The sequence below is a fragment of the Haliotis rubra genome, unplaced genomic scaffold, assembly GCF_003918875.1.
Source record: "Haliotis rubra isolate DU_JTF1 unplaced genomic scaffold, ASM391887v1 Scf83, whole genome shotgun sequence".
NCBI lineage: Eukaryota > Metazoa > Mollusca > Gastropoda > Lepetellida > Haliotidae > Haliotis > Haliotis rubra.
The window spans coordinates 2,217,031-2,243,829 of record NW_025767557.1 but is presented as its reverse complement, the minus strand read 5'-3'; the positions used below and the strand labels follow the sequence as shown (position 1 = coordinate 2,243,829).

General features: G+C 38.5%; 1 protein-coding gene across 6 annotated transcripts in view; it reads left to right on the top strand.

The window, feature by feature from the left end:
- Positions 1-25,203, top strand: part of LOC124262260 (epidermal growth factor receptor kinase substrate 8-like) — a 50,750-nt gene extending 25,547 nt beyond the window's left edge. For 4 of the 6 annotated variants that reach the window (XM_046696749.1, XM_046696746.1, XM_046696748.1 and 1 more), the window contains exons 15-21: positions 3,418-3,538; positions 14,687-14,821; positions 15,963-16,155; positions 17,707-17,842; positions 19,908-20,051; positions 20,904-20,918; positions 25,134-25,203. In XM_046696749.1, the coding sequence (XP_046552705.1) occupies positions 3,418-3,538; positions 14,687-14,821; positions 15,963-16,155; positions 17,707-17,842; positions 19,908-20,051; positions 20,904-20,918; positions 25,134-25,157 (768 nt within the window). In that variant the 3' untranslated portion in view covers positions 25,158-25,203. Of the gene's footprint in view, positions 1-3,417; positions 3,539-14,686; positions 14,822-15,962; positions 16,156-17,706; positions 17,843-19,907; positions 20,052-20,903; positions 20,919-22,003; positions 22,019-25,133 lie in introns of all 6 variants that reach the window. The other 2 variants (XM_046696745.1, XM_046696747.1) reach the window with 2 other exon arrangements.
- The last annotated feature ends 1,596 nt before the right edge of the window (positions 25,204-26,799 follow it).

The following is a 26,799-nucleotide window of genomic DNA, read 5'->3' as shown; positions in this document are numbered from 1 at the left end:
TGTGCACGTGATTCTCTAACACCTGGCTGTCCCTTTCTCTGCACTCCTCCCTCGTAACAAATGGTGAACTGTTTCAAATTTTAATGATAGTTTGTTAAACAACTTTTTTTAATTTTAGAACATAAATTCTGCAAACAAATCACAGAGTAGGTCTGATGTTTTGATTATGATCAGCGTTTCATTGAGTATTATATGTTTATTAGTTTTCAAGTTAGATTGCAATTCATCAGTCCGCTTTTGAGCCAAACGGACTATAATTACAGATCAGAATATTGGTCAAAAAACGAGAAATGCTGTATAGAAGGAGCTCATATTTTTCATTTCATTTTTTGACAAAAGTGATAGATAAGACCTTCAACCAATCACGTCTGTCATCTTGGTCATGTGACTGTGTCTTTTATTCAGGTTCCCCGCAATTAGTTGCGCAGCATTGATTCCGTAGGTAGCCAGTTGGAGTATGTTATAAGCTTGCCATATTAACACCCTGAATGTGCCTACTCCACATCATCCATCTCTCGTCTTTGTCTTACATCATACTTGCTGTACAACTTCTTTCAGAGGAGGAAATTTTAAAGAATTTAAAAACATTTTGAAAAGGCATTAATGTTGCTGTGGTTCTGATGACCAGATATATGTTGGTTCTGGAGGGAAAATATTTCAGTGTTGGTGGACCTCTGTGCATGCCTGTTTTGTGCGTGCGTGCGTGCGTGTGTGTCAATCTGTATGTGTGTGTCCATGTCTGGGTATATTATAGTTATCTGTGCATCTGTGTTTGCGTGCGTGCATATGCGTGTCATGGGTGTCTATGCATAATGTGTCTGTGTTAGGTGTGTCTGTGTGTGAGTGTGTCAGTTTAGGTTTTTTAAAATCTCTCTAGCAATTTACTTCATTTTTAAAAGAATCCATGCAAAGAAATATGTCCAGAACCACAACGTCATTAATTGAATGCCATTTCACAATTTTTACACCAGATTTTCGGTCAAATTTTCTTTTGTTTTCGACTGTTTGTGCCTCAACAAGAAAGAAGTTGTCGGATGTTTCGATCAGATAATAACAGCATGAGGAGTGTTGTTGGAATAAAGTGTTTTCTGGCCTACTACCATGTCTTGTGTCGAACATCGTGTCACAGTAGTCATGGCAACTATTTGTTGTTATTCAAATGTATCACTCCTTGGTTTGGGATACTGTTAATATCAGCCTATGTACTCATTGTACTGTACTCAAGAATGTACTAATTAATAAATAATAAGTACATCTTTCGAAAATAGAATTTTCTGAAACATTTTTACCATGGCACTTGGTCTGTTTATGTATTTAACTTCTGTTTGAGCATTTACCAGCGTCATTGTTCCGAGTAAGGGGGTCGAGGAGTCATAGGCTTATTATTGACCGACCAACTTCTAGAGTGCCAGCCAACAATTAGAGAGCTGAGCGGGCATGTGATAAAATAGTTGGTTATCCAGAGATTATTTCCAGATAATGATACATCTGGTGTAGCCTATGTCTGGTTTCCATAATGTGTTATTCCTGGAAAGTTACTACAGCAGAATGAATCTTTGTGAGACATCAGAATTACATTGATCCTTCACAGCGTGTCTTCCATGAATTATGGTAGATGGATGATATGGGATTTTTAGCATATCTGAAGAACACAAAACCTGATGGGAAGGATATTCTTGTTACGAGCTATTTATTTTTACATTTTTACAATGGAACCACCTTTTAATAATTCTGGTGTGGCATTTAACTCAGGCTTCTTTTTTTTTTTAAATTGTTTTTTATTTATTTTTTTAATATTTTTGGGGGGGTGGGGGGAGTTATTATTTTTTTAAAGAGCAGTTGTTGCCCTTGGTTATATGTATTTTCATGTTCAAGGAATATAGAATGGTCAGTTACTAGTGTCCTACAGTTTTGTGTTGGTGGAGTATATTGTATACGGAACACTCATCACCAGGCTATTAACTTCAAATATACAACGTCTCTATTCATTCGTGTATCTTCTGTACTATTTCTGTATACACACTTTCATCTCAAGCTCTCTGACTTTGATTCATATCAAGATATTTGATGATATTTAATTCATATCGAGTGCCAAATTTCATTTAAATCCTGGTTAGAATTATATTATTGTGCATGTTCATGATAAAGGGTTAACCCTTTCAAACTCACGAGTGGACTGTTCAGTAATTATTGTGTGTGACTATGATCTTGGACAAGTTGTCCTTCAAAATTTTGTTTTGATTTGTGAAATACTTTTCATCTGAATAGTAAGACATGACTTCTTTTTTAACCAAATTTGTCTAACCTGGTGATGGGTGTAACATCAATATCTTGCATGGTGTGTTGACGGTTATTATTTGGTTTAACCCCTTGTGGAAGCGAAGAATTAACAAATATGGTCTTGTTAGATAGCATGTATGGAGTCCGACCCAAACAGGACTTGTACAATATGTTTGTATTGAACAGGTGAATAGGGATCACTAGTCATAATGATTGTAGTCGTACTTGGTCAGTGATGACCAAGGGAGACAACTCTTTTAGTGACTTACCAGATCATGGTGCTTGGACAGAACACATCTTACTCGTATCAAACATTGGTCTGAGGTGTGGTGGGGTAGCCTAGTGGTTTAAGCGTCCACTCGTCACGCTGAAGACCCAGGTTCGATTCCCCACATGGGTACAATGTGTGAAGGCCATTTCTGGTGCCCCTGCCGTGATATTGCTGGAATATTGCTTAAAGCGTCATAAATCTAAACTCACTCACTTGTCTGAATGAGGGGCAGTGATGGCCCAGTTTTGTAGAGTTGAAACAGTTGGGTGTGATTGTGGGTTTGAATCCTGATTTGCACCGATTGTTCCTGGATTTGTCAGTTATAGGCTAACTGGTTTCCAACATGGGCATGTTGTATAACTCACTAACTGTTCAAAGATGTGTTAACCGCTCACTCAATATATTGGTATTGCTGACTCTTGCATACATGCCCCATTCTTACATTCACTCAAGGTAGCCTAGTGGTTCAAGTGTCGCTCATCACTCCGAAGGCCTGGGTTCGATTCCCCACATGGGTACAATGTGTGAAGCCCATTTCTGGTGCCCCCTTGCCGTGATATTGCTGGAATATTGCTAAAAGCGGTGTAAAACCCAATTCACTCACTTACTTACTCACATGCACTCACAAACCTACCCAATCACTCTTGCAGAATGGATGTTTTCATATTTCTGTTTAATTTGTTTCCTAGTTCAAAAATTTAAATAGTGCACCTGAAAGTATATTTCACTTGATTGTTTTTAGTTTTATAGGGTTAATGCATTACATATATGTCTATATGAATTATTTAGAAGTTATATGCACGTTGAATAAATCTGAGAAAAGCGTATTGTTCTTAGTGGAATAAAAATATGTCTACCTTTTTCAGGAATTGGGACGCGATCGAAATAGTGGCAACTACAACAGCTTCCTTCCTAAAGACCAGCCGCCAGCGCCCCCTGTGCCACCTCCAGCCCCTGATATAAGCAGGAACAGACCACCCCACAGAGGTGAATTTAAATACTTCTAGGGTCGTCACAGTGTGTGGTCTTTATGTGTTCTGATACCAGATCATAAATACAAACAAAATAGGCAAAGTTATTAGGAAAATAAACCTGTATTCTCAGTTTTGTTGCAAAATGCCAAGTTATCTATCGTCCAGTCGGCGAAATTGTACATAGACTTCTGTGCAGCTTCATTTGGCAGAAAAAAACCCCAACAATTTCATTGAAGATAGGCTTGTTACAATAATACCCATCATTCTGTGTTCCTGGGTTTTAGTCGATGTGCAATGTAGGGAGTAGGGGCGGAAGAAGAGTTTGTTTTTACAAATAAACAGAAGCACCATGACTGTGGTAACTTCATGAATTAATCACGTGTGAGAAGCGGAGTAGCCCAGTTGTTACAGCAACTACGAATACAGGGTTTGATTCCAAAGATGGGTACAATGTGTGAAGCTAATTTCAAGTGTCCCTGCTAAAAGGGTTATCGAACCATTCCTCCTCTGAGAGTTCCGACTGTTGTCGTGCTGTAATTGCTTTGTGAAAGGGAGCTAAGTGTAATGCCAAGTTAGGGTATGTGTATCAAGCTGTTTGATTTGTCATAATATGAAGTCAGTTGTGTTTTGTTTCTTTTTTCCCAATCTATGCAACTATAAGGGAGGGGGGAATGAAAGTTTAATATATATTTCATTGGCAGTGTCATTATGTTCATATCATTCTTCATTAAATATATGTATTCATAATACAAAGTTATAGTTTCAGTTAGCAAAAAAAGTGTGTTATACAAACATTGAAACTGGTTATTAAGAGTTGCTTCCCTTTTAGAATACCATTACAAAAACTTGATTTTATATTACACAACGAGTTCTATTTCCTTAATGCTTGAACAGGTAGTCATTGAAAGGGAGGTAACTCTAACATGCCAGGGGAGATAACTACTTTCCCTTTTGCACATGAAGTATTATAGTTTGAGACTTGTAGGTAAAAGCAACACCAGTATGAATTATATATATATATGTATGTATATTATATTTGTATATTCTGGAAACATTTTTTTGATGATTTTAGAATTGGATAATTGTACTGTTTATATTTGCTTCGCATGCAGCTGAAAATTGCCTCTTGTTATAATTGAGCATTTTGCTCACAACAAAACAAGAACTGATCTGTACATATTTGTTTCTAATGCAACTTTATGATGTGGCCTTAGGTGTACTGAAAGAAGATTGAATTTATTATTAACCTTTGTATAAATTTTATTTTATCAGTTAGGTATGTTTTAATTTAAAACTTAATTCATTCAAAATAGATCATGGATTAGATCAGACATTAGAATTGAATTAAGTTTGGAACCCATCTGGTGAAACGTTTGACACGAATTGGTGTTGGAATAAATTAATTCAAGCATTATTCTCAAGTATTAGAATCAAACTATAATGATAGTATGCTGATTGGAAAGAAGTTCACTTACTCCAGTGACATTTCAATAAGTTTACCTTTGTTTCTCATGGTGGTATGTAAGTGTTTAAGGAAGTTTAGCCAAGTGTTTTGCAGCGGTGTTTTGTATAGTTAAATGGCAGTGGTGAACATTGGTTTCTATATATAGATATATATATAATGTCAAAGAATGTTTGACTATGAGTTGCTTTTAAAATCACCTACCTCCAAGAAGTGAAAAATAAATGTACATACTTCGATTTGGTTGATTTGTAAAAAATTGTAAATTTTGGTTTGTGGTTTTGGAAGAAGCAGTAGTGAAGTAGCACCAGCTGTGCTTTATATTCTGAAAAGGATAATGTTTGTGTTCGTCAGGACTCTTGCATAATACCAATGAAATCAACATTTGATTACTCTTTTTGTGTTTAAAAAAAATGGCAAAAAAGGTGCGAACTGTTAATATGCTGAAAATGTTGGATTGAGTTAAGGATTTCAGTTATCAAATAGCAGCATAATACCCATGAACCTGTAACAGTAATAACCCGTAATCCCCAGTAAGGGCGATATAGGTGTTATTAGCCTCATGTAATGGTCAGCATTATTACCGGACTGATTGATAATGGTAATATTTGTTATGATTATTGGAAATTTATCATTCATTGTATTTCTGAAACCATTGTACATGTACTTAGAGTGATGTAAACATTTGTATCCGAATGTGAAACTATGACTGGACAAGACTGAGTTGCTATGGCAAGTTTACACCGTGTATGGCTATAACTGTAATCGTAGACATATTTTGGCTCAGCTTCTAGTTGTCCCTTTCAGGTATTTTCTGTTGAGTATTGAGATATTCTCAGGCTTGTATCACTTTTGTATTATTTTACTCATTAAAAATTATTCTTGTGCAAACAGGTCAATCAAATTTCTCATTCTAATGTTATTGTAGCATAGAAAGGGAGATAACTGCTTTGGTTCAAACTATAACCCTGAATGTTACAATATGATTGGAGAAATCAGGTGTTTGAACATGGCTGAAAGATAGCGGTAGTATTGACAGGGTACTGCTGGTGTGAGGGGATTGTGACCTGTTTCACAGCCACTCGTCCAACAACTGCTGATATTGGTCTAATGTCTTATCACTTAACGACTACAAGACAGATGTCTGATCACAACTTGACTTAGGTCACTTTTTAATTTTAATTTGATTAGCAAATCAACTTTGCAATACAATTGTGTATATAGATCTTATTGACAAATATTACCAGCCAGTTAATTATTGACACCTATGCTGATGTTAGTATTGAGTACATTAGAGTATTCTTGTAAACTATGCTGATGTTAAAATCTTAATTCAGTGGGGAATACTTCAAACCCTAAGGAGAGACTGATTCTGTGTACTTAATACAAGCTAACATTTTGATTTCATAAAGATTTTACTTAATGCCAGCAAGTTATTCAGATTAACTTGGCACTATTAAGTATATCTGTTCTACAAGTTGATGTTAGCATCGTAGTCTTAGTAAAGTGTAGTCTCTGAATTAAGTGTTTGAAATGTTCCCCACTTCAGCTCATATGTAAATTGTTTTAACAGTTTTGTAATTTTGTTACTGGAATACCCCATAGTGGGGTGATGGGGGAGGGCCCTCATTGGTCAGGTTTGCGTTTTGTCATGCATGTTACCATGGTTTCAAAAACATGTCGCCATGACAACTTGTTACCATGGTGAATGTTGCTATGGTAATGAACATGTCATGATGCTGTATTTGATTCGATTTTTCTGGTTTTCTGTGTTCTATTAATTATTTCCTAGTGTGCTGTCATCATAATAACATACTGACAAACTACTCTGGTTGATAGTTTAGAACCTAACTTTATAACCAAACTCCTCATCAATGCATCTCCTTGGTAACATCCTTTACTAAACCCATATTTGACAATGGAAAGCATGCCATTTACAGCATTTAAAAGGGTCATTCTTTGGCTTCTCAACTCACTGTCCTTAACACTGTTAACTCTTCCTAACTCCATGTGGAGCGGTGGGGTAGCCTAGTGGTTAAAGCGTTTGCTCGTCACGCCGAAGACCCAGGTTTGATTCCCCACATGGGTACAATGTGTGAAGCCCATTTCTGGCGTCGCCCGCTTTGATATTGCTGGAATATTGCTAAAAGCGGCGTAAAACCCAACTCACTCACTCCTAACTGCATGTAATAACCACACCAAAGATATGATATCACAAAGCCTGCTTACTTTTCAGTTCACTCACATCCTGAATATCTGTCCTGCTCTGTAAAAATGGACAATTTTGTAATTTGGAAACAATGTTGAAAAATGGAGCATGTACTCAAATATTGTTTTGAAATAAGAAACAGTATTACACCTTTCTTTTTAGAAATGATTCTTAACAGTATTAAAATTTTAAGTTATGTTATGCTCCATTTCCAACTTTGGATATTCTTGCATGTATCTTCTTGATCTGTGGCACTCTGTCAATCAAGCTTTGCTCACTAGCACGTCACATGCACATAAACACTAATCAGAATGGATTATTTTCAAGATATCACATGAGAAAATTACTTCAGTTTCGTTGTATGTCTGTTTTGCTGTGAAATAATTTGCTCGTGAGTGTGTCAGTATCACAGTCAACTGCATGTTTTGCCTGATGTTTCATGCATGTTGGGTTCAACAAGGCTTACGCAATCCTGACCAGAGTTATCCCCCTTTCTTCACTCTCCTATGCTGTAAATGACAGAGCATATCAAGTTGTGTTACAAACTGAGAAAAATGTCAGACATATTTTGAAATATATTTATATACAAAAGATAACTACTGCATGTATTATTGCTAACATTTAAATAAAAAGCAATATTTGTACTCAGAGGACATTGGTTTGTAGTTTGTTCACGAAATTGGACGGTTTTATGTTGTTCCAAAAACATACTTTAATGGTGGCATGCATGACAGAGGTAGTATTGTTAAAATTGCTTTGTTGGTGATTTCGCAATGTGATGAAATGCTAAAAGAAGAGTTGAATGGTGTGTAGTGACACATCGACAAAGTCATCACAAAGGGAGAAGACTCTGGAGGACACAAAGCTGTCGTCACGGGAAACAAGAAAGGAGTCAATGCAAAAGCTGACTAAGGAACTTCTTGGATCATTGCATCGATGCTTTGTCCCCTGTTGGGGCCCTGTTCTCAAAGACACCACAATTTGATTTTCAGAGTTGTGTCCCTTTGGTGTGGCAGGAGTCTGTCATGGGTTTGAATCCCAGATTCGCCCTGATAATGGTTCTAGGTTTGTCACCATCATACCTATAGGGTTTCAACGAATGCCAGCAGAATTTGGTCATTACTTCCCCATCAGCCTCTGCAATGTCACTGAAATACATGTGAAGCAACAGAGTTGTTACTGGAGAGCCAAACATTTATTTTTTTTCAGCCCTACATTAGCATAGGGTGTGATAACATGATTTCCGTGTACAGACAGGTGTCGCTCAGTGTTGTCTGTGAGGGCAGATGAACTCCATTGACCATTACACACAACATCCTACTCAAAACATTGGAAACATCAGAATGCAACATTTTAGTAAATTCCAAATAGGGACACAAATTATGGGATCCCGTCCAAATCTGATGGTAAATGTTAAACTAGATTCACACTTCTGTGGAAGTGGAGGACCAGGATCATATTCCACACAAGGATCTGTGCTACAACATCATACTGTCACAGTATGGGAGTTATACTATCACCTTAGTGTTATTATTGCTTGGAATACATGGACCAGGCAGGATAAGGATGGCCACCCCATCACCCATGGTAGAAAGTGAAAAGCATTAAATTTCAGCTCAGTTACACGGTTCATTGAATGGTTTTATAGGAATTACACAGCTTTAACAATAGTGAGTGAGTGAGTATGGTTTTACCCCGCTTTTAGCAATATTCCAGCAATATCATGGCGGGGGACACCAGAATTGGCGCCACGCATTGTACCCATTTGGGGAATCAAACTGGGGTCTTTGGCGTGACGAGCGGAAGCTTTAGCCACTGGGCTACCCCACCGCCCCACATAATTAATGAAAAGAAGAAAACGTTTCAGATGAATAAGACTTCTCTCCTTCAACATGTGCCTGTTTTTAAACTTAATGGTACAACACCTGCAATACTGGTATACGGCTGAAATGCATCAACAGGCTGATTTTTAGGTATATGTTATAACGTGATTGGATACTTAGGTGTTGTATATGATCCATATCATTAGTACCCTTCACACTGAGTCAGAGGATCAACCCTGTGGCCACATAAAAAATATACAGGGGCGGTTGGGTAGCCAAGTGGTTAAAGCCTTCGCTCATCACACTGAAGACCCGGGTTCGATTCTCCACATGGGTAAAATGTGTGAAGCCCATTTCTGGTGTCCTCCACGATGATAATGCTGGAATATTGCTAAAAGCTGTGTAAAACTAAGCTCACTCACTGAACTTGACCTGGGGCTTGACATGAAGAGGATAAAACGAATCCAGTTCAAAGTTAGTATAGTGTAGGATACATATGTTAAACTGCAGAGCTGTATCTAAGTGCATGACATTTCAGAATCATCATAAATCTTGACGAGTGTACGCCCCTACACACACTCGTACATGGCTATTCGGTGAAATAATTTTAATGTGGCATTGAACACCTTTTCACGTCGACCATTCATATTGAAACCATTCATATTAATAAAATTATTGTATCATCAAAATACAATCACAACAACCATCTGAAACAAAAATGAATGACATTGATATCCTGGCATCAAAGATAAAGAAGATCACAATGCTATGTAGACCATTGTGATGACAATCATGTCACAACAAAACCATCTGAAACAAAACCTATTGCAGACTCAGTGAGAGGAGTTATTAATAATGGATCATGAATTTTCCTGGCTTCAAACTGGAGATATTGCATCTTCAATGAAATTGCATCACAATGCTATGTAGACCATTCATGATGTGAACTCAGTTACCATGATGTCACAATCAAATGGTACCTTTAAACAGTATGGAATATTGCCCTGTCCTACTGAAGCTGGTGAATTGTACTTCTGCACTCAACACACAGCTTACTTTTAAGACTGAAAACGTTGGATGATAAATAAAATATCACCCTTGTGTCTTTTAATATCATATATATTTACACCTGTCAATGGAAACTTAAAATTCCTCTGCAAACATTTGATATTTAGGCTTTTATCAACTCTTCAAATGTTTGAGATCACTTATATTTGACTGTACAGCCTGCGGTTATGTTTCCTGCATGCATGACTGTACAATCTGCATAGGGTCTAACAGCAGTGTATAAAATAAGCCCAAAACCCCAGCCAGACATCAGGGCTGGTAACTTCAAAATGTTACCAGTCCAAAATGGATTTAACCAGACCAGACACCAAGATATGACTCAGATGTATATAACATCTAAAAAAAATTACCAGACCATCAAGGCTGGCTAGCTGTAAATATAGACCGTACATCTGAAATGTAACCCGTCTCAGGCGGTCGGAGGGACCTTATTTCAGACACTGCTAACGGCCTTATGTGCCACTGAATGAGGGCATGGCAAGGTTTGACTTCAGGGCATTGTGATGTCATCATGATGCATGTGCTGAAGCAAATGACTGTAATTTGAGAAATGATGACCCTCAACTGTACACCTTTCAAGACAATTCATCCCTTTGTTAAAAGCTAGAAACAAATATTATATATTGATATCTTTAATTATATATATGGTTGTCAGTTGGCCATAATGGCTGCCTTCTGTGTATAGTACACCTATGATGTGTTTACTTTCTGGCCAACTCTTAACCCTTGGTTAATCTGCACTGTACTCCTCCTTGTGCATTTTGCACAGGGGTAAATATACTATTCCACTTTTGTTAAGGATATTTTTACTTCCATGATCTGCCAAGATGATTTTCATAATATTTCGTGTATATTTAACCATATCCGACAGATATAATTGTCCTTATCAAAAGATGAATAGTATATGTTAAACAAAAATGTTAAGAATCAGTATTATTTTGGGGGATATATTTGCAGTTAAGACTGAGCACACCAGTTCATAAAAATATCACTCGAAAAAATTCATGATCCTTAATTTTTTGTACAGTATATGTACAACCTTTCACATATGACAGTCCTCAGATATTGTCAGTATTTCTGATAGACCACTTTGACTGATTCTGGTAAGAGCAGCTTTAACCCAGCACCTTTCACTAACTGCATGACACACCCAGAGCTCATCCTCCTGTGTCCAGTGTCTAATATGTTCCTCCTATGTACGGGGTGGTGGGGTAGCCTATATATGCTCCTGGGGACCTGTTCGACCACATGGGTACAAGTGTTATTCTGAAAGGCCGGATATTGCTTAAAACCAAACTCACTCACTCACGCTCCTGATGTACCCTAGGGACTGTTCACCACTACAGCTTTATTCTGGAAAGGGGCCTAGTGCTTAAAGCCTTCGCTCGTCACGCTGAAGACCCTGGATCAATCCCCACATGGGTACAGTGTGTGAAGCCCATATCTGGTGTCCCCCTGCCATGTTATTGCTGAAATATTGCTAAAAGCAGCGTAAAACCAAACTCACTCATTTGGGAAATGTCATAAACGTCTCGGTGGTCACTATCAGTTTAATATCAATAGTTAATAAAAACCCTCTTCAGAACCCAAGCATGGAAATGGATTCAAAATATTTACCTCATACAAATGACCTCACTATCTTGAATTAAAATCTCATCTTCAACTTGGGAATTATTTTTAACCTGAATATTTATAGGCATAGCTTTATGTTTAGCCCCAGTTCAGATATTTTAAATAACAATTTACCAAGTCTTGTTATGGTAATAACTTTAGTGATGTTTCTTCACACAGCTTGCTCTGATTTTGCTGATAAACACAACAACAAAAACAAACAAAAATCATATGTTTGGTTTTGCATAAAGAGAAATGTTAAAATACCCCTGAATTTTCAAAAATAAGGGCTATCAAGAAAATCCTAATTTTGATCAAAATTTCTTTCTCTTGAATTAAATTTTCTAATCTTGAATAAATCCCTTGGAATCCCTGATTCAGTCATAGAAGACCATTTAAGTTGGAAAGCTTTGGTAGTAGTATAGTGGAATTATCACAAGAGTGCTAATCCCATATCAATATCACTCACTCACATGCATTCAGTAGTCACATGTTCATTCTAAAATCTGTTCACATGTTCCTCCTTCCTTGTAGCCTAGTGGTTAAAGCGCTATTTGTCACGCCATAGACCCGGTTCAATCCCCACATGGGTACAATGAGTGAAGCCCATATGATATTGCTGGAATATTACTAAAAGTGGCGTAAAACCAAACTCACTCAGTCAGTCAGTCAGTCAGTCCTTCATTATGAAAAACATCAGCATATGAAGAACTGTTTCTCAAATATTCTACTTGACTTAGACTTTTCACAGGGCTATGTATTTCTATCTTTTCATGAAGCACAAAGCTGGTTCTCAAATCATTTCATGTGTATCCTTAAAAAGAGTGATAATTAACCGTATCAAAAGTTGAGTTGTGTATAATTTCCACTGCCACTCAGATACACAAGGATGACCCAAGTACCGTTAATGCATGGTTAATCCTGTATCAAATAACTCGCTCACTCACTCACTCACTCACTCACTCACTGGGGCTGTGGGGCGGTGGGGTAGTCTAGTGGTTAAAGTCCCCGGTTTGAATCCCCACATGGGTACAACGTGTGAAGCCCATTTCTGGTGTCCCCTACGCGATGTTGCTGGAATAATGCTAAAAGCGGCCGAAAGCCAAACTCTGTCACTCACTCACTCACTCACTCACCGGCTGACCCTTGTACATTAGTATAGAGCAACCTTTGGAAGGGATAGTCTCTGTCTTTCCTTGTCGAATCTGTTTCTCATGGTATGTCAAGTGTAAACTTAAATGGAACGATATTTGATTATTCCTATCCAAAGAGAAATGCCTATAAGAAAATCCAAGCATGAGGTCCATGTGACCAATGTCACTGTGCCCAAGTTTTGTGCCCTATTATGATAGGGGTCATGGGTCCCAGTGAGGGTTCCAGTGAAACCCCTTATCTAACTGGCGTGCTGGTCTGCTTGGGGGAATTAACTCAGCAAAGAGTCCGAAGTCACAAGAAGCTAATCACAATTTGACCTACAAGAATGGAACAACATGGGGTGGCATTGATTCAGTTTTCAGTCAGGGGTTTGCCTGGCCCAGACGACATGTTGTGATATAGCGGAATATTGCTGACATGGGTGTATATCGCCATTTGTTCATTACATATATTGCTTGGCTCAAAAGCGGGGTGTATTGCAGTCTAACTCGAAAACTTGAAAACATAAAATACTCAATGAAACACTGATCATAATGAAAACGTCAGACCAACTCTGAGAGGTGTGCAAGAAAGGATGGAGACGGCACAGCACAGGTTAATGAATCAATAACTTTGTCGGCACTTGTGCACATGCTTCTCTAACACCTGGCTGTCCTTTTCTCTGCACTCCTCCCTCGTAACAAATAGTGAACTGTGTCAATATTTTAATGATAGTTTGTTAAACAACTTTTTTAATTTTAGGACAAAAATTCTGCAAACAAATCACAGAGTTGGTCTGATATTTTGATTATGATCAGCGTTTCATTGAGTATTATATGTTTATTAGTTTTTGAGTTAGATTGCAATTCATCGGTCCGCTTTTGAGCCAAACGCACTATACATACACTGAATGTATCGGGCTTAGAGCTTCCCCTTCCTCAACTGTTAACATTGATGACCCTGTTGAAGCACCTGTTATACAGCCGAGTGAGTGAGTGAGTGAGTGATTTGATACATGATTAACCATGCATTAATGATACTTTGGTCATCCTTGTGTATCTGAGTGGCAGTGAAAATTATACACAACTCAACTTTTGATACGGTTAATTATAACTCTTTTTAAGGATACACATGAAATGATCCTGAATTTTCAGATTACAATCCTTGGACTGGTGTGGGTTACATGGAAGTGGTACTTTTGTTTCCAAGTGTATTTTATGCATCTCAGTATGTTTTTATGTGCATCTTTATGTAATTTACTGATACAATTTCACTTGTACAACACACTCCCTTGTGGGTAATTAGATATGATGAATGTCTGCACTGTGGGCTCCCCTCTAGCATTATGTCTCTGTGGAATAACAGTGTAACTCTTTTTTTATTCCTTTTTTTTCATCACTCGAAGATAGGTTAGATTTTCATTTTTACAATGTGTGAAGCCCATTTATTGTGTCAGCAAGTGATATTGCTGGAATATTGCATAAAGTTGCGTGAAACTAAACTCAGTCAGTCAGTCAGTACATATGGGGCTGTGGGGTAGCCCAGTGGTTAAAGCATGGTTACACCAAAGATCTGGGTTCGATTCCCTACATGGGTACAATATGTAAAGCCCATTTCTGGTGTCCCCAGATATTGCTGGAATATTGCAAACAGCGGCATAAGACCCAACTAGCTCATTCACTCATAGTATACACGGAGACAGAACCACAGTTTTCAAATGGCTAAGGGTCCAACAAGCCTGGTATTCACTCACTCATTAATTCCACCATGTTGGTTCTGGTAACCAGGGGCACAAGGTGTCCTCCCTAACATTAGGTAGAACTAACATCATAACATACTAACCCTGTGTTTCAGACGATGACTATTACTATGATGACGACCTGGACAACACCACCCCACCCCCCATCATCCACGACCGCCCCGCCCGCCAGCAATCTTCACCCGTGGAGAGGTCAGCCTTCCAACCACCTATGCCAAATGGACGACCAAGTAAGATCATTATTTATGAACCCATTAATTCAGTTGGGGCGGCTGGGTAGTCGAGTGGTTAAAGCGTTGGCTCGTCACGCCGAAGACCCGGGTTCGAATCCCCACATGGGTACAATGAGTGAAGCCCATTTCTGGTGTCCCCCGCCATTATATTGCTGGAATATTGCTAAAAGCGGCGTAAAACCAAACTCAGTCAGTCAGTCATTAATTCAGTTGAAGGTGATGGGGTAGTCTAGTGGTTAAAGTGTAAATCCTTTGTTTAAAATAACTTTTGTTTAAGGCAAGGAAAAATGGATGAAAGATATGTATTTCCTGCAATATGGAATGCACCATTACCTCCAGATATCCTTGATAATAAGGGGTGGTGGGGTAGCCTAGTGGTTAAAGTATCTGCTTGTCACGCCGAAGACACAGGTTCGTTTCCCCACATGGGTACAATGTGTGAAGCCCATTTCTGGTGTCACCCGCTGTGATATTTTCTGGAATATTGCTAAAAGTGGCGTAAAAAACATACTCACTCACTACTTCAGTTGCCATGAAAGTTCTTAGCTTTTATATCAGAATTGATAAATGTCGTTAAGCAAAGAAGATGAAAATTAAATGAAGAATTACTTTGCGAAATGGATCCAGAGGCAGGTCGAGGATCTTCGATATTTTTTTAAAGTTTGCAGGGGGTGTCAAGGAATTTGTCACATTCAGGATTTATTTACAAATGGGTTAAATACTGATCTTGGGATGGAGTGGGTATATGTAAAACTCTCTTGAGCCACTACTGAGCTGGATGTCTGGTTGTTTGTTATCTATCACCACATTCAGCAATATTCTAGTGGACTAAAATATTCTAGTCTGGACCAGACTGTCCAGTGATTGAAATCATGGTCATTGATCTATGCAGTTGGGATATAATGAAGTGCATCAACAAAGTTTGAAAGCCTGACCTTGATAATTAGGGGCGGTGGGGTAGCCTAATGGTTAAAGCATTTGCTCATCATGCAGAAGACCAAGTTTTGATTTCCCACATGGGTACAATGCATGAAGCCCATTTCTGGTGTCCCCCGCTGTGATATTGCTGGAATATTGCTAAAAGCGTCGTAAACCTAAACTCACTCACTCACTGAATCTAGCTGCTCTTGTCTGTCAGGGTCCAGAGATAAGACCCACCAGGACATCCTCCAAGATGAGCTGAGGGAGAAGATGAACTCTAAGGGCATCCTGCAGCAGCAGCAGGTGCCCCCTCTCAAGCTCCGCCCACAAGGAGCCAACGTCTACATCACCCGGAACTCCTCACCCCATGAAGTCAAGGAATGGCTGGAAGCTAAGGGATTCTCAGACTTGTAAGAGGAATATTATTAGATATTATTAGCAAGTAATTACTGTTCATATTAAAATAATGTCCGCTGGGGTAGCTAAGTGGTAAAAAGATTCACTTGTCATGTCAAAGGCCGGGGTTTGATTCCCCACATTAGTTGTATGGAGTATTTCCTTAATATTGTTAGGGAGGTGGGGTAGCTTAGTGGTTACAGTGTTTGCTCATCACGGCGAAGGCCCGAGTTTGATTGCCCACATGATTTAAACGTGTGAAGCCCATTTATGGTGTCCCCCACCATGATATTGCTGGAATATTGCTAAAAGTGGAGTAAAACCATACTCACTCACTCACTTAATATTGCTAAAGCCGGGGCGGTGGGGTAGCCTAGTGGTTAAAGCGTTCACTCATCATGCCGAAGACCCGGGTTCGATTCCCCACATGGGCACAATGTGTGAAGCTCATTTCTGGTGTCCCCCACCGTGATATTGCTGGAATATTGCTAAAAGCGGCGTAAAACCATACTCACTCACTCATTCACTATTGTTAAATCTGTGTGATTTCTATAAAACCATTCAATAAACCATGTAACGGAGCTGAAATTTAATGCTTTTCACTTTATACCATGGATGATGGGTTAGCCTAGTGGTTATAGCATGTAATTTGTATTATAACAGAATACTTTAGCAGAAAACCATGGAGAAATAAATAGACAGTGACATGTATTTTAGCAGGGTCAGGTCTGCTTGTTATGTAAACAGATGTAAACCTGCAATGGGAATCAGTGGAGGAGGTCTCATTACATTTTGTGGAGCACAATAGTGCAGTGGTAAGGCATCTGCCCATAAAGCTGAAGGCCCGGGTTCGATCCCCGGTGGAGGCACCTAGGTTCGGGTCCTGATGTGGGCACATTTGCGTAGTATCCTTGGACAAGACACTTAGATCCACATTGTCTCAGTTTACCCAGCTGTAAAATGGGTACCGTGAGGATGTGCTGGCAGTGTGACTGTTTAGTTCATTGCGCCTAACAGGCAGCATGGCTGAATGATCCCCAGGGAGTTGAAAAGTATTGGAAAGTACGATAGTGTCCTATGACCGGGGATAGTAACGTACGTAGCGCCGTGAGCAGGCAATGTGCCAGGATATGTACGCCATGTTAGCAGACTATTACTATTACTGGACAGAAGGACTTGCCCGAACACCTCCCGTTCATGGACATTCTAAAACGTTCGAGCGAACAGCGCATTGAAATTGACATTTTTCACCTGCAACACATGCAGATTAGCACGTGGTTCTAGGCAACTTATTTATAGCTCTGATCAGAACACACATGTCATCTCTCTTGTGGCTGCTTCACTTCAGTTCTTGACTTGTATGAGAGCAGTCACACTTTGTTGACTGTCTCCTTTTGTGTCTTTCTGGTATAATTGAATGAATTTGAAGTAACTCTTGAATATTTGTGTCTAACTTGTAGACATTATTTGATAAACTGTTATCCTTTGACTACGTGTTTACCAGCTTCCACTATGTCCAATTGCTGTCTAAACCATTGGTCCTGTAAGTTCTGCTCTGCCTCCAGATGTATCAGGACCTTGCACGGATACAGTGCGCAGGAGTTGTTCCAGCTGAAGAAGCGAGACTTTGAGAGATTCCTCGGGCATGATGAGGCCGTGCGACTGGATGGCCAGCTCACCATACAGAAGAAAACGTCAGGGGTAGGTGCCATTGTTATACAATCATAATCACACTTTCATGAAAAAGCCCATTTATCCTATGCTTGACAAAACATACCTAGGTCCTCACATTGGCCACTCAGCTTGTATAAACAAAGGTATAGGCGTTCTCACACTGCTAATTACCTACCATTTAGCAAGTGCTAGGACCAAAGAGATTACCAGTAACAGGATGTTAGTTGTCAACTGGCCATTGACAGGTTGATGGGCTATTTTAGTCAAATATGGGGAGAGGATGTCGGATTGTACAGTGTGATAGTGTCATTGGGACCAGAAAATGGTGTGAGAATTCGGAATGTACAAATGTCGGATAATTCAATGTTTAAATGATGATAATATAGAAGAACACTGCTGGGACCAAAAAATATATGTCGGAATTCACAGATTGTCGGATAATTTAGATGTCGGATGATACAGAGTCTACTGTACTTGTTTCTAGGACACTCCCAATATTGGGATCATCCTCAGTAGTGCAGGGAATTATGTCTTCACAATGCTCATGGTTGTGCGCCTACAATTTTTAAGTCGAGTAACGTGATATCACTGCTTGTTTCATTCGCAAAAAATCAGATAATTTTGATTGGATAGCTATTTTTAGCTCTGTATCTTTCAACAACATTCGGAATTATAAGTTAGGGTGGTGAATGGGTCCATAATTGAAAGACCAGAATAATACACTGGATAATAGAAGATGGATACCTGTTGTTATAAAACAGCCAATATTCACCCTTGTTCTCTAAATAGTCAACAGGAACAATTTTATATGGATAGACATCTTTATTGCAATGGATGCAACCTTTTGGTGTAGATGCTGACACCATCATGAAGCAAGTGAAGATAACGGTGTTAGCAGCTACAGCAAAGCGTCAACCATCATGAAGCAAGTGACATGTGTTAGTTGAATCCCATCATGGGTACAAGTGGCGATGTGAAGCCCATTTCTGGTGTCCCCAACCATCATGAAGCAAGGAATATTGCTGTTAGCAGCTACACCAAAAACCAAACATCATGAAGCAGTGGCGTCTAAATAGTCAGCAGGAACAACGTCAACCATCATGGCTAGACATATTTATGCATTAGCAGCTACACCAAAGCGTCAAGTGAAGCAAGTGACGATAACGGTGTTAGCAGCTACACCAAAACATCAACCATTTTGTGTTAGATGCAAAATCAACCATCATGAAGCAAGTGAAGATAACGGTGTTAGCAGCTACACCAAAAGCGTCAACCATCCGAAGCAAGTAATAGCGGTGTTAAGTTACACCAAAGCGTCTATCCACAAAAATGTGGACGATAGCGGTGTTAGCAGCTGTTCACCATTCAACTTCTAAATGCCACTCAAGGTGTCTTTTGATATCAAATATATCACCCGCGAAGTTGGTAACAAATATAGGCTTGCTGAGGATATTTTTACTTTATCAACAGTGTTGATATTTGATATCAGAAGACACAAAGGTGAGATTCTATTTATCATCAAAAATCACTCTTCATTAGTTTTCAATGAAAAATGTACATCTCTGAACACAGTACTGCCATTAAATTTGCAGTGCAGCAATGTCATAGCATTGTGACGTCATCAAGTTGATGACGTCATAGCATTGTCAGGGCATTGTACAAAATCTACTGTCAAAACGATATCTCCTAGGAGATATCATCTGATCTCATACAAGCGATATCTACTGTGGAACACAGTTTTGGATGATAAAGAAGTTGTCTATCCATAAAAAAAAAATTCCTGTTCATCATACCAGCTTCTAAATGCCACTCAAAGAAGTTGAAACTCTAAATAGACATCACTCTACTGGTGGTCAAAATAGGTTTTCAGATGCTGTGAGGGACAATTTTTGTCACAGTCATACTTTTGTACAAACACAAAATAAATCATTTCATAAAAATAATGTTGTACAAAGATCACAGAATAAAGTTATCTGCTTCAACAATGTTTAACTGATTTTCCACCACAAGTAAGACAGTTTCTTCTGAGGAACATTTTGATTATTAACCAGTTTTGTCTGTGTGAATGTATGTAATACTGGAACTTGTGTAGTTCGAGACACGGGGTGGATCGGAGCTACGGGCCATTCTACAACGGCAGAAGGAACGAGCAGCCACCAGCGCCAACGACGAAGCTGCCATGGGCCAGCCTCCAGATTCCGACCAATCACACCCTCGGATGACGAGGACTCTGACGGTAAGGACTGAGTCATAGGATTGTGTGGATTTCTGTGTTGTGCTTTTTTCATCCATTAGCTGACTTGGTATATAATATTGAACTATTTATCAGTTGTGTATTTTCATTGATAATCAACAGAAAGTTGATAAACAACAGTGAGCTGTCTTGACCAGCATGACAAACATATGTCATGTCAGTATCTCTATAAAGGTCACCGGCTGTGGGGTAGCTTAGTGTTTAAAGTGTTTGCTCGTCATGCCAAAGACCTGGGTTTAATTCCCCACATGGGTACAAAGTGTGAAGCCCATTTCTGGTGTCCCGCAATGATATTGCTGGAATATTGCTAAAAGCGGCATAAAACTAAACTCACTCACTCACTATAAACTTCAGGTTAAAGGGTATTCTGACAGCCATTTGGCCCAAGGCAAGCTGAGTTTTGTCCAACCAGCTAGGTGCTGGTCCAGAGAGTTCACTGCAGAATGCATGTTTGATAAGTGCATGTGTATAATAAATATAATGTATTCTTATAATCTCATATGCATGTCAGATATACATGATAACATGTTTAATTTGATGCGCGAACATTTATTCAGTTATACCAGTGAAAGTATTACTGTTTCTTTTTGTCATTTTTTGAATAATGTAATTTCATGTTCAGTTTATCTATATAATGTACATATTTGTCATGTAAAATCCCATGAATGTTTTTATTGTCAGAGATTTTTTGTTGGTTGAATTTGGATTTTTTAGTTTCGATGCATCTATAAACCATGCTAAAAATATTGGAGGCCATCTTTGTCCTGATGTCATGGCTATATCCTTAGTCCATGTATGAAAGTACACATAATGTATCCCCCTCTTTTCTCTCAGTGTTTGACTCTGATGGTAACCCTACACACAATCATATGCACATACAAATCTTGCTGCTACACTGGGTATCGGGTCTGGTGTGGACAAGGCTCTTGCTGAGATATACCTGCCCCACTCTGAAATAACTAACATAACCTTCAATAACTATGAGTGAGGGAATTGGGTTTTAATAAACCTCCGGCAATACTCAAGCCATGTCATATGCTGGGACACTAGAATTGTGCTTTATACATTGTACCCATGAAGTTTTTGAAAGGCATTTAGAAGTTGGACGAACATGAATACATGACACATTTTTGTGGATAACAACTTCTTTTTATTCTTTATACAGCGTTTCAGAGCTAATTCTTGCACCTTCATCAGGTGAAGCTCAGAAACATTGTATAAAGAATAAAAAGAAGTAGAAGTTGTTATCCATAAAAACGTGTCATGTATTCATGGTAGCCATGTGGGGAATTGAACCCAGGCCTTTGATAAGCAGATGCTTGAATCACTATGCCATCCCATCCCAGATATATCTGGGAGTTAAAACAAGTAGTACAAGCCTTTTGGAGAGGAGTTCAGTATGGTGCTACATTTTGGGTACGGACATTCAAAAACAGTTTGAGGGCAAGATATTGGAGACGTGAAGAAATGAACAGAACAGGGTGGGGACGGGGCTCACCCCATCTTGGATATCAAGTCTATTTGTATGGTTGAATAAGTGCTCCCTATTATATATTTTCAAAGAACCAAGGGTGTTACCATGGCAATTACTGTATTTGGTTGTCTTATGTCAGAGATGCTGGAAATTAAGGGAATAGAATTAAAAAAGGGGCAGATTGTCTCTCAATAGCCTTGTCTTACTGCTGAAAGTGTAATGCATATGCACAGACTGGATTAGAGGTAGCATCAAGACAATGGAGTGAGTGAGTGAGTGGCACCAATATTGGGCAAGTGTGAGTGAATGAGTGAGTGGACACCAATATTGGGCAAGTGTGAGTATATATGAATTTTCCCAGTGTGAGTTGCCACCATTATTTGGCAAGAGTGAGTGAGTGAGTGAAGCCAGTACATTGCATGGTGTTAGCGTTAGCTGCATGTGTTTCCTTGCCTTACAGAAGACTCGGACAATGGTGAGTTATTGGGTAGAACTGACTTCATCTTGATCTCTTGTGTTTTTACTCTCGTAACAGGCTACCGGAGAAAGATAATATTTGTAAGATAATGTTACACCATATCAAGTTATTTATTTGTACACTATACAACACATTCATCTGGAATGTTTATTGGTTAATGAAAACTCCACATTTTCACCCACATTTCTTTATTTGTATGAGAAATGACACATCTTTTCCTGGATATGCCACACATCTTTTTCTCTATAAAGAATGATTATCAATAGATTTATGATTATCAGTCTATGTTTGTTTTAAAGGTCACAAAATCACTAATTTAGACACACATTATCAGATTTATTATATGAATGGTCGTCATATGATCGAAATATTCTCCAGCTTAAACCCAATCTCACCTCTGTACTATAGAATGTTGTTTCTATGGACTACTTCTACAGTCTATCTGTCTGAGATATGGATGTCTGATGTCTATATGGGGATGTTCTAGAGGTATCGGTCTAGAGATTTGTCTAGGTATGTCTGTTTGGGGATGTTCTAGAGGTATCGGTCTAGAGATTTGTCTAGGTATGTCTGTTTGGGGATGTTCTAGAGGTATCGGTCTAGAGATTTGTCTAGGTATGTCTGTTTGGGGATGTTCTAGAGGTATCGGTCTAGAGATTTGTCTAGGTATGTCTGTTTGGGGATGTTCTAGGGGGTAATGTTCAAGAGATTTGTCTAGGTATGTCTGTTTGGGGATGTGTCTAGAGAGTATCGGTCTGTAGAGATTTGTCTAGGTATGTCTGTTTTGGGATATCTAGAGGTATCGGGTTTAGAGATTTGTCTAGGATGTCTGTTTGTGGATGTCTCTTTAGAGATATGTCTTGATATGTCTGTTTGGGGATTGTCTCTTGAGTATGTCTAGGTATGACTGTTGAAACATGTTTGTCAAGGGGTGTTGGGGGATGTCTGTCTGTGGGGTGTGAGGTATTGGGGGAATGTTTATCAGAAGGTGTCTATGTGTGTCTGTTTGGGGATGTGTCTGTTCAGATATCTGTGTATGTCTGTTGGGGAGTATCTGTCTGTTAAGAGGTGTCTGTCAAGAGATGTCACTTGGGGATGTTTCTGGAGTTGTCTGTCGAGGTATATCTGTCAAGAGGTGTCTGTCAAGAGATATCTGTCAAAGTATGTCTGTCTGCAGGTATCGAAGGTATGATATCTGCAGATGTTATAGTTTGAGGTGTCCGTCAAGGGACATGTTTGGATGGATGCTTTTCAGAGATAGATCTTTCAAGAGATTTGTAACATGTGTCAGTTTGGAAATACTTGTCCAAATGTCTATCTATGGATGTCTGTCTAGATGTGTCTATCTAGATGTGTCTATCTATAGTTGACTGTCTATAGATGTCTGTCAAGGGATGTGATTTAAACATTAGTCTAGATGTGTGTTTCTACCAAGATACATCTATGAATGTCCATTTAGGGATGTGTGACTTCAGTCTGTCTAGATGTGTGTTTCTACCAAGGATACATCCATGAATGTCCATTTAGGGATGTGTGACTTCAGTCTGTCTAGATGTGTGTTTCTACCAAGGATACATCCATGAATGTCCATTTAGGGATGTGTGACTTCAGTCTGGCTAGATGTGTCTAGGCATATCTATCTATAGATGTCTGTTGATAGATTTGAGTTGATATATGTCTCTCAAAAGTTGCTTTTCTAAGCATATCTGACAGAGAATTCCGTCAATAGCATCAGTTCCAGGATGTATGTAGACGTCTGGCCAGTGATTCCATAACACCTGGCATGAAGGGTGTAGCCAGTTTCTCTGTGTGTCTGTGTTACTGTGCACTGATTCTGTAGATGACGCTAGCCAAAGATCACAGCATCTGGAGATGGTCCTTCACATAGTCACTGTAGTCCAGTAGACTAACACAGCCACACTGCCATAGCTAATGTATAGTCAGCTGCTGAAAAATCTCATCCATTACAATCAGATATTTTACTCCATTACAATACCTCTCTGCGTGAAGATCTCACACCTCCACAGGAAGGTCAGGAGACCTTGCTAGTCAGCTAATCAGTGACAAGGGTTCTAAATTATTGGTACAGGTGTGTGAAGCTTACTGAAAAGCAGGTCTCATTTCTGTATCTCGAGAACAGACACAACCAAGGAGTTAAGGCAGCAATAGCATCACTCTGAGCTATTACACCGTTGATTTTATACAACATATCATTTTGGAAAACCATAGTACCGGTATCCCACAGGGTGTACTATCGATAGTAATTTGTATCTATGGGGCGTGACTTTTGCTAACATCAAAATGTATTGATGATAGGTGGTAAAGAATGGGTTTGAAAGCAAACATCTTATTGGCTGAAGAATCCACCTATTCTTAATTTCAAGCGGACAGCAATGGTTGACTCAAGGTTCATCTGACGGGACCTTCTGTGAAAGTATCGTGAGATGTTTATGCAGAGAGCAATCATACCAAGAGGAAGGATCTGATTTTATTGGAGTCAGTCAAATAATCCCTTCCAGAATCTGGAAGCTCTCACTGTTTCTTTATGCAAAAAAAAATGATGTTTCTGCTAACATTGATTTCCAAAATTAGGATAATTTGGTTGGTAAATCATTTTGACGATTTGTATGTCTTGCTCAACTGAACGACAGCTATATGTCATGGCACATTGTCTGTTTTATCAGTTGTTCATGTGAAAATGTCACAAAGACATGTGGCATTGGGATTCAAATTGAGATAATCAACTCATATGCATCTCAACATGTAACTTCTATGGATAACCAAGCTGTTCTTATTTGCTTGAATATTTCAGGGTAAGAAAAAGCCCTGAAACATTACAAATAAGAATGAAGATTTTATCTTTAAAGTTTCATTTTTTTCATTTTGTATAAATTTGTTTTGTGTATCAAAGAGTCAAAGTTTGTTATATGCCCATGACATTTAAATACGGTTTATATTTTAAGTTTCTTGTGATTCCACTTGTAATATAAGTATCCTTATTGTCACCAACAAATATTCAATGTGAGATTACATCAGCTAAAAATCAGTATAACTCAAGTATCAGTACACTGTGCGTGTGTGTATTTTTAAGTGTGATTGTGTTTTGTTTCAGATTCATCCAATGATCCACACCTAGCAGAAACTGGCAAAACCCTCAGAGATCTGCTGATCAGACAACGCAAGAAAATCATGGAAAACAATGTGTTTGACAACCCTGGACAACAGCACTGAGGGGAGGCTACTCTCGCATGGATCACAAAGGGAGATAACTCCAAAGTGTCTTACGATTGAATCACATTGATCTGTCCATTGATTCAGTCTTCTCCTGTTGAGAATAAATGATAAACATTAATAACTGGGTTAGCTGTAACACACAGCTAAAGACTAAGCCATTGACAGTAAATCATTACAGGTGTTACTCAGAATATGTCCATTATGTATTTGCTTCAGATCAAATTGTTTGTATCTGTGTTTTACAGAATTGATTATCAAACATCTTGAAATATTCTCCCTTGGTCCAAATATGAAAATAATAATGTTGCGAATCATGGCACTGATGTCATCATCTTAGATGGTTATTATGATGATTTATTGCATTCAGTTATACAACACCTGTTCATAATGACATAACAACCATATGCTCATTTCCTCAAAATATTACAGACCTACATGGTTGTTTAAAGTGGGTCATTGGTGTAATTTGACCACAAAATACCTTGTATACAGAATATGCTTGTATAGCAGCAATACCTGGATGCTTTAAAGGAACTTCAGAACCATTCTGAGAAACATGTTGATCTATCTAGCATCTGAAGACAGAATACCGTGCAAGATAAGCAATATACTTGTATAGCAGGGCCTTCTTTCACAAAGAGCTAATGTGGTCATAAATGACTAAGGTGACCTTATGGAAATGGGAGTAAGGTTAACGTTAGTAGAGGCTGCTTCGTGAAAGTAGCCCCAGGATTTGAATATATGGCAAGCATGAACTTTTATAGGACATTTGACTAGTTGTTTGTAAATAGGAGGTGTGGTTAAGATATAAAATGCTTGCACATAATTCAGGAAAACATTTGTGGTTATAGGCCCAAAAAAATGTCAATTAATGTCTATTTATACTGACAATATGCCACCATATGATTTGATTATATGTTTTATTATGTGTCAATATGATTAGTATGCTTTGAGAAGGGTTTGAGCGTCTCTGCTCATCCCTCAATGCATAGGTAGCTTCAGAAACATTCCTCAAATAATTTTCTAAATATAGTTGAACCTATTCTGCTGTTGAAAATATCTTGATTTTGTAACTAAAATATGTCATGTCAAAAGAAAGTTAAATGAATACTTTTTTTTCAAATTTATTGATGAGTAATATCTTGAACTTGATTTAAATTTGAATGTTATGACATTATTGTCTCAAATACTTTGCTCAGAATTTTTTTCAGATTTTCTGTTTTGCTCAGCGATAAACTTGCCATACACACTTTGAGCAGAACATATACTCAGTTGTTCATCCTTTCTGTACAAATTGCACATGTTAGAAAATCAACATAGCTTTAATCAAACCAGTGTAATATCGCTTAGTGCTATTTAATGCGAGCACAATATATTCTAGGTTCTCTTCCAATACCCTCATTTTTATAGAAGATAGTCGTGTTTTGTTGGCTGAGGACATTGTGGTTTCTTTGTAACCATAGTAACACACCTATATAATCAGGAAACAAAATAACGGCTCTTGTGCAACAAATTGTCAGCACCAACTCATCTATATTTAGCCT